At 22.1% G+C, this 15,154-nt stretch overlaps 1 protein-coding gene across 1 annotated transcript; it reads left to right on the top strand.

Moving 5' to 3' along the window:
- Positions 1 to 828: 828 nt before the first annotated feature.
- On the top strand, positions 829 to 14,535 carry Bma-che-11 (Uncharacterized protein; the record flags this gene model as incomplete). The annotated part of the gene is made up of 30 exons (XM_043079392.1): positions 829 to 999; positions 1,980 to 2,118; positions 2,426 to 2,517; positions 4,424 to 4,512; positions 4,977 to 5,083; positions 5,230 to 5,348; positions 5,422 to 5,529; positions 5,994 to 6,134; positions 6,582 to 6,731; positions 6,942 to 7,069; positions 7,282 to 7,414; positions 7,626 to 7,777; positions 7,864 to 7,984; positions 8,630 to 8,761; positions 8,884 to 8,997; positions 9,137 to 9,213; positions 9,385 to 9,565; positions 9,716 to 9,799; positions 9,941 to 10,047; positions 10,144 to 10,239; positions 10,469 to 10,601; positions 10,914 to 11,057; positions 11,313 to 11,441; positions 11,644 to 11,826; positions 11,977 to 12,058; positions 12,388 to 12,509; positions 12,879 to 13,091; positions 13,764 to 13,939; positions 14,053 to 14,194; positions 14,320 to 14,535. 30 exons carry the CDS (start codon positions 829 to 831, stop codon positions 14,533 to 14,535), a joined length of 3,981 nt encoding a protein of 1,326 aa, XP_042935326.1.
- Positions 14,536 to 15,154: the final 619 nt, after the last annotated feature.

A 15,154-nucleotide genomic window follows, 5' to 3' on the forward strand; every position in this document is an offset into this window, starting at 1 on the left:
ACTAATTCATTAGTGCTATTCGAATATTTATTTGATGATACTTAATTAATTAATTGAAAAATTAAGAGAAAAAACAATTTCAAGAATATCTTTACTGTTTTTCTATTCAAAATTTTAATTGGATATTATCGATAACATAAATTTGAGTAACCATAGCAACATGAAACAATGTGATATAATAAAAAAGATTTCACTTTATATATAACTTAAATAAACTGCTATACTAATTGAAATAAGTTTAATTTTTTTAAATCAATTTTTGTTTCCTTTTTTTTTTGTATTTTGTTCCTTTTCATACAGCAATAATTTTTATTTTGATGTCAACTAATCTTACAAACTAATATTGTAAGTAATCAATCAATAACAGGTAATCATGGTAAAATAGTAATCAATAATAAGCAATAGTAATTAAACTAATCAATATAATCAATTAAATAGTAATCAATAATAGTTAACCAATTCTCTTATTCCATAGTTATATCATTAATTCAGAAAAATTCTTGTAGAATATAAAATTCAGGGTAAAATCACATTATATATGGTTTAGAAAACCTTTTTTAGCATAGAAATATAATCTTAAGCTAACATTAAAACATTCAATGACAAAACCGCCCTAAATTCAAAAAAATTTTTTTTCTTGCAATTAAAATGATATTATGCATCATAAATGTGATAATATTAATGAAATATACCATAAATTAAGAGAAAATCTTGATTTTAAACAATTGCGCATTCTTCTTATTAACCGATTAATAATAAATGGAAAATTAAAAAAAAAAAAAAGTTTATTTTCATTTTTTCTACAGGATAAGGAAAATTATAAGCGTAATGTCTGTATTAGTTGGTGAGAAAGTTGATGATGGAAAAAATGGCGCAAATAGTAATGGTGATGATGATATAGAGCATGAATTAATGGAATGGCATGCAACGAGTGGATTACTTGCTATAACAACATATCGCGCAAATGTCGGAAGTGAAATTAACTTTTTCACTCATCAAGTAAGTAAACATTTATTAAGTAAGCAAATTACTTGCTGTAATAACTTATCGCGCAAATGTCGGAAGTGAAATTAACTTTTTCACTCATCAAGTAAGTAAGCATTTATTAAGTAAATTGTTTTGCTTAATTATTGCTATTGTAAATAGAACAATAAGTAATAGTAATGATAAAAATAATTTATGCGTGCATTTGAAAATGAATAGCATTTATTAGATTTTATATTTATATATGCTCTCCAATTAATATTATTTCATATAATTTAATTTAAAATTTAATTTGCTACTAATATATATGAATAAAAATTGATTGCCAAAAGATTAAAGCAATCAAAAAGACATAAAAATGAAAATGTCTTAAAGTAATGAGAAATTTTAGGCTATTTATTCCCACCTATTCATTGATAAACTGATAAGTAATAGATGTTGATAATAATATTTTTTTCCTACTACATCAAATTATGACCAACAAAAAAAAAAAAAAAAAATTTTATTTAATCGAAAAATAGAAGAAAACAGTTTAGCAAAAGAATATTATTATTCAGTTAGAAGAATATTTTAGGAAAAAAATATCAAATATATCTGAGCAAATATATTATAAATAATAATTAATCACATTTACAACTACAAAAACTTGGAAAGCATTCAAAATTCAATTGACATATGCGTTATTAAGTGAATTATTAATTAACACACACATGTATATTAATTAATTAATAATTTGTTGAAGCATATGCTAATATACTAGTATACAAATATGTATTACTAATATTAAATGTTTATGCATTATTATAATTACCAATAAGTAAATATAATATTCATACATACATTAATTAATTGCTGATTTGTTGATGGATATACTAATATACAAATATATATTTATTCATTACTATTTAGTATTTAGGATTATATTAATATTTGATATTTACAAGTACCAATGAGTAAATGTATTTATTATTCATATACGTATATTCCTTGCATAGGCTAATAAAAGTAATTATTTACCTATTCGTAAAAGTAACGCACGTGTAATGTACTTATGTTGGCATCCTATAATTGATATTATTGCAACAAGTTGGGATTCCGGTGATGTGATAATCCGTTTTATTCAAAATGATAAAGGTATGAGGAAAGTTTATTAATAAATTACATTTAGCATATCATATTATCATTATTATCAATAATATAGTCCATCATTATCACTGATAAGGCATTTTAGCATTACAGATGAGTATTTTTTACTTAAATTATCAGTAAAGTATTATTAAGGTTTTTTTTTTTTAATTTAAATTATTATCAAGTACTAGTAATAGTATTGTTTGTTAAAAAGCTTGTAAAGTTAGTTATATAATTGTAAGCAATGATTATTAGTATGCAGTATTATTAATTGTTATTATCATTTTTATTATTTATTATAATTTTAATTTAGATTTTTCGCTTCCAAATGAAAATACATCAAATGATGTGATAAAATGTATGTTATGGGGTGTAATTGAGCTAAAAATATGTATTGTTAAAAAGGTATGAAATAATATTCAATCAAAAATGCTGAAATTATTCATTTATAAAGAAATTTTCATTTTTAGGTATTTAATTTTACTTTTTAAATAGCATATATTGTAAGTTAGTAAGTAATTCAAAAAAGTGATTGATTCATATTGTAATTTTTTTTAATATTAAAATTTAAATTTTAAAAATGAAATGAAATTTGTTGATAATTTTGATAAATTTCAAAACAGAATGGTAGTATTGTTTTATGGAAAATTATAAATGATAACAAAGGAGGAATGTCAAAAATTATTGTTAGTGGTACAATTAATGAAGAAGCCAATTGTATTTGTCGAATGATATCGGAAAGGTTTGGAATTTATTACAATTTATTTTAATAGTGATAAAAGATTAGAATTCACTGGAATATACTTTAACGGTGATAAAAGACTAGAAGTTACTGGAATGTGCCTTAACAGTGATAAAAGACTAGAAGTTACTGGAATATACTTTAACGGTGATAAAAGACTAGAAGTTACTGGAATGTGCCTTAACAGTGATAAAAGACTAGAAGTTACTGGAATATACTTTAACGGTGATAAAAGACTAGAAGTTACTGGAATATACTTTAACGGTGATAAAAGACTAGAAGTTACTGGAATGTGCTTTAACAGTGATAAAAAATTAGAATTTACTGGAATATACTTAAATAATGATATATGATCTAATTATACTCATCCTAGTAGTAATATTTACTTACTATTCTGAAAGTAATTTCAAGTTATATGTCTATGCAAAGATAAAAAAAAATACTTGTAATGTTTTTTTTTTTTTTTTTAATTTTCCATTTTAGTATAATTTAGTGATGCAAATACAGTTAAATTGAATTTAGATAGCGCTTGCGAATATTTTCAATTACAGTAAAATTTTAGCAAACGATAATTTTTAATTAATAAGATTTATTTAAAAACAATAACGAAATTAATTTTTAATATTAATTTTTTAGCAAATCATTGGAAAACAATGATGTCAAGCAAATAAATGCAGAACATAGCGATGAGTTGAAGAAATCAGAACAAAATGTAGTAAAAGTTTAAAATTTCGTTTAAAAATTAAAAAAATTATTTAAAATTTGTTAAATAGCTTGGGAAAAATTTTCCTTAAATGGTATTTTTTCAAATATTGTCTATTAATTTGATGAAATTATTTAATTTACTCTAAATTTTTCCTGTATGAAAATTAAATTTAACAAAAAACAAAACGAAAGAAAAAAAAAACAGTTAGAAGGAAATTTGAATTTATAAATTTGCATCTTGTAAATTGAGAAATTTTAGAAAAAGATTGAATCAAATGAATGTTTTATTATTGGTGGCGCAAATGGTGGTATTTATATTTTTCATCAAAATGGTGAAATTCGAGAAATTCATCGAGTAGTAGTATATTTGTGATTTAAATTCAAAATTTAAAACTTTGAGCTTTTAAAAAATTTCAATATTTATTCTTTCAGCCATTAAAAAACAAAAATAATTGAATTACTTATTTTATTTTTCAAAGTAAAATGTATTAATATTCAGTTAGAGAGTGCAGTGATACAACTATTTTTTATTGAAAGGAAAAATTTACTGCTAGCTTTAAGTGAAGAATTATTTCTTCATCAACTCACATTGATCGATAATCACAAAATTGAAGAAAAAATTCGAGTATGTTTTATATTTTACAATTTTATTTATTTTATTTAAAATATAACCAAAAATTTCAATGGAATTTTTGATTTACAATTATTACAATTAAACTCATAAGGAAATTAAATTAAATTAAATTTTTAAAATTAAACAATATTTCAAAGGTTAAAATTTATTTATCAAAGCCATATAGCTATATAAAATTTTTTGGTATTTAAAATTTTGACAAAAAAAAAAAGAATTGAATCTAGTTTTAGATTAAAATGAGTGGAAAATGGCCAAACTTTCAAATGATAATGATAAGAAATGATATGCTTGCTATGTGTAATGGTGAAAATGAAATAAGGTGTGATATTTGAATTAAATTAAATCATCGTCCGTCTCATATAAGCCAAATAGTTATAAAATTTTGTAGTATTTAAATAATATTTCAATGATCAAAATATGTTTCAAAAATGGTTTAAAGCATATTTATAAAAATATTTTCAAAGATATTTCAAATTTGATTACTTTGGACATGCAGAATATATTAAAAAAAATATTGATTTTACTTTAAATTAAACCATAAACTAATAAAATATATTTTGATCAAATGAAAAGTAATGAAAAAAATAATTTAATAGAATACATTCTTTTTTTATTCTTTAACTTATCTTCTATTAATTTCTTAACTTTAAATTATTCTACTGAAACAAAAATTTCTAATATATTTTAAAAATTATAAGAATTGATTTTACTAATGCAAATTTTAGAAAGTGAAATTTAAATAAAGTAATTTATTAAGCTAATTAATTATTTGTTTAATTTTAGAATTTGGGATTTAAAGAATGATATGAATGGAACTGTATCACTACGAACAGCAAAAAGTTTCAGTGCAACTGATACTATTACTTGTTTATCATATTCAAATATTAAAGGTAAACTTTTCTGATCTTAGCTAAAATAAATGTCCAACACATAAATAATTTATGATAAAATTATGATGCATAAATGATTTAACAATTTTAGTTAATAAAAAGTTTGCTTTAAATTACTTTTGAAATATTTTAGTTAATTTTTGCAGATTGTTTATCAGCTGGTACCGTCGATGGTAAAATTGCTAATTGGAAACATTGTCGAATAGATGAAGAAAAATTTGATAAACAATGGATTTTACAAGAAGCTGTATACATTGGTTCTAAAGTAAATTATTTAAATAAAATTTATTTCAACGATTCTTTTTTAAACATTTAAAAATTTTAACAAATATTTACAGGTGAAAATGATCAATTGGTCAACAATTTCTGGTATTCTTGCTGTTTCGACTGGATTTGCTGTAACATTACTGAAAGAACAACCAATTCTTTCATATATGAATAAAAATGTTAGTTAAATATATTTAATTTATTTTTTTTTTTTTTTTGATAATTTTTAACACTATAATTTATTATTTAATTTCAAATTTTAAATTAGTAATTAATAATTGAGAGTTAAATTTTTTCTTGGTATCATCAAAATATTAGTATATTTGTTGTGATATTTTGATTTTAACATTATTATATGCTATTTTAATAATTTTTAATTTGTCAATTAGTTTTTTCCTTTTTTTTTTCTTTTTTTTTTGATTTTACTTTTGAGTTTTTGAGTTTATTTTTTGAGTTTTTCATTCACTTTTTTAATCTACCAGTACACAATATCATTATAATTAGTGTCGAATTTTACAAATTTAAAAATAATTACTGTAAATTAGAATTAGTAATTTAAAATTTGTACAATATTTATTGTAATTCTAAAAAAAAAAACTTTAATTAAAAAAAATTAATTCAATTCATATTTTATGATATTCAGAGGGCAGTAATACAATCAGGTTCAAAAAAACTTACCTTAATATGTTTACAATCAATCGAGCAGTACGATATACAGGTATCAATCACTCCAAAAGGAGTTCATATAGACGAAAAACACCTGGCAATTTGGGATGATCAACAAGTTAGTAATTTCAAATTTTTTTTTTTTTACAAATTTATAGAACTATTTTAAATCAAAAGCAAAAAATAGGTGAAAAAAAGTTGAATTTGTAGCATTTTTTACAAGTTCATAAAACTATTTTTTAAAAAGTATTTTAAATCATTCAACTTATCTCTTTTTATTTTTTAAACTTATTTTTTTAATCTTTTTTCTCAAAAAAAAAAATTAAAATTATCAGAATTGATTTACTTTTTACAAATTTTAGAAAATGAAATTTAAAAAAAGTAAATATTTAGGAATGATCAAGAATGTTTTATTGTTATAAGAAGAGATATTGATTTCATTTAATCTATTCATTAATCATAGCTAATTAATTATTAAGCAAATAATTATAGTAATAAATTTTTTCAATTAAAGAATTTTAATTTATTTTCAAAATAATCACAAACTTATTTTTACACATTTCAGATATATTTATATGAAATAATTAATGAATCGAATTCAAAATTAAATGTACAATTGGCATCAAATTTTAATTGTTCCGTTTCATCTGTTGTTGTTTATCAAAAGAATGTTTGTTGTATCGAAGATGACAAAATTAGAATTCGAACATTTCAGGTTATATCTTATCATAACAATATTTTTTCTTTAATTATTTAATTTTTCTTTTAAATTTTATGAAATTTTCAAAGTCTTTAAATTTTTTTTCTTAAAGTTTAAATTTTTGATTTAATTCTTATAAACACATATAAAGAATAAAATATTCACTAAATATTATCATAGAAAATATTGATAAATTCTAAAAAATGTTATATATTAAAATTTTAGGGTACTGTTAAACAGGTAATATCGTTGCCCGAAATAGAAGGTAATCCAATAATGATTGATATTAATAATAATTGGATATGTATTGCTAGTACTAATGGTTTTATACGTATTTATGATCTATCTGTAAGGTATAAAAATTTTAATAAATTTAACTCAAATCTAAATTAACTATGTATTTTTTTATTGCTGTTTCAATTAATTGCGTTCATATTTTGTGTTTAATTCAATAATTTAATTTAGCAATTTATTTTGCTTTTAATACAGTAATTTAATTTGCTAATTTAATTCAGTAATTTATTTTGTTTTTTTTTTTTAAATTCAGTAATTGATATCGTTGTAGAGAAGCACGACAGCAATATCATTCGAAAGATATTTCAAAAACGGTTCAAGATTTCAAATATTTTTTACATATTAAACTTAACAAAATGGGTAATCGTGTTAGCTTCACTTATTGCATCGATGATAGTAAAAATGTATGAGTTAATTAATAATTATGTTATATTTGCTTGTTAAATAATATTCAATGACTGAATTAAAAATTGAAAAATAATTGAGTAAGAATTAAAATTTAATTCAATCCAAATTTTTAATAATGAAATATATCTTTCGTGGCATACAATTATCACGCTTGTATGATCAAATTTTATGATTAACTTTAAAAAATTAAAAATTTTTATTGTTCAGGTTTATCCAGGTATTATGGTTTGGGATGCTGATTCAGATGTAATTTCAAATTTTAATTTTTTAACTGGTATGACTGATCAGCAACAATATGAAGCAAATGCTAATGCTTCTTCACTTGCTGCTAGCAAACGACCAAATACTGCTGTTGCACGGTTAATAATGTTTAAAATTTATGACAAACAATTAGTGTTAATGTAAAGTTGAAATTTTCAACTGCAAATTAAAATTAATTTTTTAGTAAAATTCAACAAGAGCAAATACGATATCGTCTTCCGGATTATCTACCCGGTTTTCATTGCTGGGACAGTAATGATTCACGTTATTTGATATGTGAAGCTAATCATCGCAAACCAAATACAGTATGTAATCTTATATTATTGATAAGAATGCTTATGTTATCGATAAGAATGATGTTATTATATTATCAATAAAGATAATTGTGCTATTAATAAGAGTAGTCATGTTACTGATTAGAATAATCATGTTATCAGTAAGAATAATATGATTATATTATCAATAAGAATAATTATGTTACCAGTAAGAATAATGTTATTAATATTATCAATTAAAATAATTGTATTATTAATAAGAGTAATGTTATTATTAACAAGATAATAATTATGTTATCAATAAGAATAATGATGTTATCAATCGGAATAATAAGATCTAATTTAATAAAATAGAGGTGAATAAGGCTCATTACTGATAAATCAATATCACAAGTATCAACAATTTCATTTCTGTTGGATTTTTTAGAAAATTTTATCAAAATCTTTCTGCTTGCTTTATCTAGCTATCTCTTTCCTTCTTTCTCTCTCTCTCCGAAGTTAATCAAACAATAATATATTTCAATTAATTTCTTTGTAACTTTTCAATCACTTATTCTGTATTAGCAATATTTGTTATTTTTTAATCAGCCATTATCATTTTATGATATAATTTCAATCAGTCATTATCATTTTATGATAAAACATTTCAACTTGAAGCATTTCTAATCTTTTTAGGGACCGAATTACTTATTATCAATATTTGTAACATCAGAAGATGGCTTACATATGCAAGATTTACAATTGAAATCAAGAAATTCTGAAATTTTACTCGGTTGCACAGTACCATATATTTACTTTATCCGCTCGGTTAGTTTTTGTTTTATTCCTTTGTAAATAGCATTCTTATGCTCTTATAATTAACTTTTAAAATAATTTATGCAAATTATCCTTTTATGCCGCCTTTTATATTTCACATCAAATAATTCAAGGATAATGATGAAAATGATATTAGCAATAACGAAATGAATATTGGAAATTTACTATTGCGTCAAATTTTTCGCCAATTCATTGGACTTGAAAATTCTGATCCAACAACAAACGAAGTTTGTTAATGAATAATAAATTTGAATTTATAGAAAATTTCAAATTTCCATCAAAAATACGATTATCATTCCAATTACAATTTAAAAAAAAAGAAGAAAGTTTGAAATTTTAGAAATAATAAAATGTATATTACTATAGGCAATGATGAATTTTTCATATTATATGACAGTTGATAAAATGGATGAAGCATTTAAAGCTATCAAATTTATTAAAAGGTTTGAATTTATTAATTTTTGATTATTTTTTCTTTCACTTTTTTTGTTACAAAAAAAAAAAAATAAAAATAAAAATATTAATTTCTTTTAATAATTAAAATTTATCAAAATTTAATTACTTATTGATCTAATTTACTTTTATTTATTATATATATTATGTTTCTAATTTAGTGAAAATGCTTGGGAACATATGGCGCATATGTGCGTTAAAACGCAACGTCTTGATATAGCCTTGCTATGTCTCGGAAATATGGGACATGCAAGTGGTGCAAGAGCTTTAAAAAAATCTATGAAAAATGGTGATCCAATAGAAGTTCAAGTGGCTATTTTAGCCATTCAATTAGGCCTTTTGGTAATTTTAAAATTAAAAAAACAATATGTGAAATGAAATTAAAAAAAATTTTTGTAATTTTATTATTCTGTTAAAAAAAATGTTCCATCCAAAGATCATCAAATAAGTTTATTAATTAAAAACAAAAAAAATAATAATAATTTTTTTTAGGATGAAGCGCAAGCACTTTTTACAAGTTGTGGTCGATATGATTTAGTCAATCGTCTTTTGCAAACACGAAATCGTTGGGATGAAGTTTGTAAAAAGAATTTGAAAAGATTTTAAAGAAAAAAATAAAATAAAAGGCTGTTTTTTTTTTTTAAATTTGCTTTTGAATTTTGTTTTAATTTTTTTTTTTTTTGCAATTAGCCAAATTTTCATAATGCATCATTACAGGCATTTAAAATTGCGGAAAAGTATGATCGAATACATTTACGTAATACATATTATAATTATGCAAATTATCTCGAATCAATTAATTCCACTGATGCAGCAATTGAAAAGTGAGATTTAAAATTTTAAACTATCAAAATTACTAATATATTTACAATAATATGTGTTAAATTTAAAATGTTATAATTTTAAATGTAATGTTTTAGCTATGAAAAATCAGGCACACATTGCTTTGAAGTACCACGAATGCTATTTGATCGTCCTAAAATGCTTGAAGCATATGTGAAGAAAACAAAACATTCGTAAGTTTGCTTTAAATCATTCATAAGTTAACATAATCATAAAAATATTTGTAAGTCAATTATGTATAAATTAATATTGTTGAAAGAAAAAAAAAATAAGAGAGAGAGAGAAGGAAAAATTATTTTGACTTTTATGAAAATTTTATCAGAGAATATTGATCATTTATCATTATCATTGCTACCGTAAACATACAGTGATAAGTTAATTAAATCAATGTTACTATTATAGAGGTGTACAAAAATGGTGGGCTCAATATATGGAAAGTAAAGGTGATGTAAAATCAGCGTATTTATATTATCAGTATGCTAAAGATTATTTATCAGTTGTTCGATTACTTTGTCGTGATAATAATATCGATGAAGTAAGTAATGCAATAAACTTCATTTTTGTTAAATCTTAATTACATTTAAATGAAAATAATTAATTGTGGCATTAAAATTGTAAGTTAAATTTCAAAATTTATTTTCAGATAAATTATAAAATCCAAAGTTATTAAAATTTATTATTTAAAAATCTTGGCAATTTTTTTTTTTTTTTGGCAATTAAGCTTATCTTCGAATAAATGATAGTTTCTTTTATTTTTTTTAAATGATGTCTTTTATATATTTTATATCTGTCTCTTTTATTTTTTCATATTTCTTTTTATCTTTTAAATTTTACAGATTACTTTTAGGCAATTGAAATAGCAAATAGTAGTGGTGATAAGGCGGCTTGCTATCATTTAGGACAATATTTTGAAGCGCATAATGATCCAAATATGGCAGTAATGTTCTTCACGAAAGCGCATGCATGCAGTAATGCATTACGCCTTGCTAAAGTACTCTATCAATTTACAATTTACAGTATGTTAAATAAATTATACATTAAGTTTTAAATAAAGCTAAGTAAGTTTTAAATAAAGTTAAGTAATAATTGAAGTAAATTAGCATTAACAATCAATGTAATTGATTTGTATATATTTTAACTGTTTTTCTAATGCCATTTATCAATAAAAAGGAATTTTTTGTTGAATTAAATTAAATTCAAATTAGATAAAAAAAAAGGTAATTAATTCCTATATAATATTGTGCAGGAAAATAATATGACGGATAAAATTGCTAATCTAGCTTTAATGGCTGGTGGAAATGAATTAGTTGAAGCAGCACAATACTATGAAAATATACCTGGACAAACTGATAAAGCTGTCATGTTATATCATAAGGTAAATTATTAAATAAAATTAGATAATTTTTTGAAAAAAAAGCAAAATTTTAATTTGATTTTAAAAACTAACAATTAGCACTTCAATTCTTTGAATCTGCTTATATAACTAATCTAATTTGCTTTATTATTATAAAATATTTAGAAAAAAATGCGAAAAACAAAAGGTCATGCCAAAGGTCATGCATATTTTTGTCTTTTAGGCAGGTATGATTAATCGAGCACTTGATCTGGCATTTCGTACTGATCAATTTAGTGCATTAGATTTGATTACTAATGAGCTAGATGAAAATTCGGATCCACGAATACTTGAACGAGCTGCGGAATTTTTCAAAAATAATCAACAATATAACAAAGCAGTTCAACTTTTAGCATACTCCAAAAAGGTACATGTATATAAGCTGATATTAGTTATATATATAATTAATGAAAATTTTTTAATCTCATAAAATTATTTAATTTGTTATTTCTTTTTGAAATGCTAATAAATTAATTCAGTTTCCTAAAAAAAAAAAAAAAATCAATCATTTTGTTAGTATTTCGAAGCAATTGATTTATGCAAACAAAAAAATGTTCCAATGAATGAAGAATTAGCCGAAGTATTGACACCTTCGAAAGGTAATAATTTAATTTAATTATAATTATTTAATTGTAGTCCTTGTCTAATTATGAAGAATTTAATTGTGGTGCTAATTGATTTCAGGTAATTAAATTAAATTTTGTAATGAGCTTTGAAATTTTAAAACTAGAATAATTTGATTCAATCATAATTCTAATCTAATAGTAATTGTAATAATCGGCTAATTATGAAGAATTTAATTGAGCTATTAATTAATTTTAGATAATTTAATGAAATTTTAAAATTAAAAGAAATATTATTTAGTATAAATTAATTCAGACCCAAAGAAAAAAAATTGTTCTATTTTAAATTAATTAATATAATTTAGGTGAAATAACGGATGAATCTAATCGGAAAAAACTTCTCGAATTAATAGCAGAATGTTGCGTACAACAACAAAATTATCATTTTGCAGCAAAAAAATACACTCAAGCTGGAAATAAATTAGATGTGAATTTTTTTTTAATTTATTTAGAAAAGAATAAAGTAATTGTAATTGACATTATATTATCGCAATATATATATTTTTATTAGTATCATTTCAAGTCCATTCTTTTTATTAGTATCATTTCAAGTCCGTACCATTTGATAGTAAAACTTTCTGTAATTCAAAACAACGATGTAAATTTTGTCTAATGTTACAGCATATTTATAGAAGAAAGTTAATTTTAAATTTATTGAAATTTCTCTGAATTTTAGTAAAATATTTAAAATAAAAAGTTTAATTCTAATCATTAATGAACTAAAAATAAAAAGATTAAATAAATTTTTAACTTGTATTAAATGAGCTCAAATTATTTCATAAATTGTATTTTATAGGCTATGCGATCATTAGTGAAATCAGGCGACACTGCAAGAATTGTATTTTTTGCAAATGCTGCAAGAAAAAAGGAAATTTATATTTTAGCAGCAAATTATTTGCAAACATTGAACTGGAAAGAAGATTGTGATTTAATGAAACAAATTGAATTATTTTACAATAAAGCTAATGCATATGAACATTTAGCAAGCTTCTATGAAGCATGTGCTCAGGTATTTATTTATTTATTTGCCTATTTACGTGTTCCTTAAATTTAGCTTGAATCATTGCATATGAAGAAAATTTAGAATTACTTACTCTAAATTAACAAATTTCTTTTTAAGACTAAGTTTTTTTTTTTTTTGTTGTTGTTTGAGAAAATGAATAGAAAATTTTTAATGATAAAACAAAAATTGGTCGAAGTATGAAAATCACATTGATTAGAAATTGAAGTAAGAAAATATTGCGAATATAATGATAACAAATATTTGAGAAATTTGATTTATAAATTTAATTTAAAAACAGTAAGAGTAATATGATGACAGTATTTGAAATGTTATCGCTGAAATTAATTAGACTAAAATTACCGAAGAAAATATATATGTAAAGTTAATCTTACTAAAAAAAATACAATGAAATAAATAAATCCGAGTTTTTTTTTAGTATTAAAAATTTTAGAATTTTGGAAATTTGAAGGTTACGTTTTTTTTTCTTTTATTTTAGGTATGATTTTTGGTTTCGACTGTATTAAGATAATATTACTATTAATTATTTTTAGTTTATTAATTTTATTTAATTTATTTAATAATTTTATTACAAAAATGTATTACTTGTTTTTAATTCATCACATACTTCTGAAATTATAAGGAATATTTAACGGAAAAATGAATTAGCTTTAATTTCAGGTTGAAATTGATGATTATCGTGATTATAATAAAGCAGCTGATGCACTTAATGAAGCATTGCAGTGTATTGCAAAAGCATTACAAAATAATCCTAAAAATCAGGAATATTTAATGGAAAAGCAAACTGAATTATATCAAACTATTGGAAATATTAAAGAATTCATTCAAATTAGAACGTAAAAAAATTTAACATTTTTTTTTTTTCAAAATTATTTAAAAATTCGAGTTTGATTTTTTTTTTTTTGCTTTTAATTTTGCTTACGAAATAATAAAAAATTTACTTTTTCAGTATTTATGAATTGGACCCAATTGATGCAATTCGACAGTTAGAAGCATTTGCAGATGATAAACAAGTTTGTAAGAATATACGACTTGGTGACATCTATGCTGTGATGATTGCATACAATGTTCACAAGGAAAACTACAAAAAAGTTCATATTTAGAATTTCAAAAGAAAAAAAAAAAGAAATTAGACAAACACTTGCTTTTTTTTTTTTTGAATTTAACTAATTGAAAAAAAAGAGAGAACAATTTATGGAATTTTGAAAACTTTTAGGCATATTCACTAGTACAGCAATTGAAGGATCGTGAACCAAGCATCGAGCTAAATCGCTATATCAACAAGGAAATACAAGATATCATTTGTGAAAAATTGAAGTTATCATCTTTTATTACTGATAACAAAAATCTATCAGAATGTGATAATGATCAACAATCTACTAATGATGAAGAAGTGGATTATAGCTATGCAATGAAGCGAAATTTTCAATAGAATACCAAACATATAATTTCTCGTATTTCTGTCACAATAAACCCATACTTTTAATTAGTATTAAAATCAAATGGATAAATTTGTAAAAATTTTTTTGTTAAATTAAATTTTAATTCACATTTCGACTTCTCTGTCAGATTTAGCAAATTATAAATATATCAAAACAATAGTAAAAGTAAAAATAATTGTAGGAATAAAAGTAGCTGTAAAAGTAAGAATAATTGTAAAAATAAAAATAACTGAAAAATTAAGATTAAAATTTATTACTTATTATTCATTTTTGGGAATAATATAGTAGAATTAGGATCTTGAATAGAGTTAAGGATTATTCATAAGTATTTCATAACTCAATGTAAATCTTGCTTTTATTACATTCTTTTTTTTTGTTTTGTTGGAAAAATTTTTCTCAAATTTTAATTCCCTAATTTTTTACTTTGAACTTACTAGCACTTGAAAATTGATCACTAGCAGTTTTAAAATACTTAAACCAATTTCTTTCAAATATTAAAGAACGATTAATGCCTCTTGAAAACAAATTTAGCTTCAAAACAAACCAAAAGTCAAAGCAAATCAGTAACCTGAAATTTTAATAGCAAGGAATAGACTAACCATGCACAGT

Source organism: Brugia malayi (genome assembly GCF_000002995.4).
Source record: "Brugia malayi strain FR3 genome assembly, contig: Bm_v4_Chr2_contig_001, whole genome shotgun sequence".
Lineage (NCBI taxonomy): Eukaryota > Metazoa > Nematoda > Chromadorea > Rhabditida > Onchocercidae > Brugia > Brugia malayi.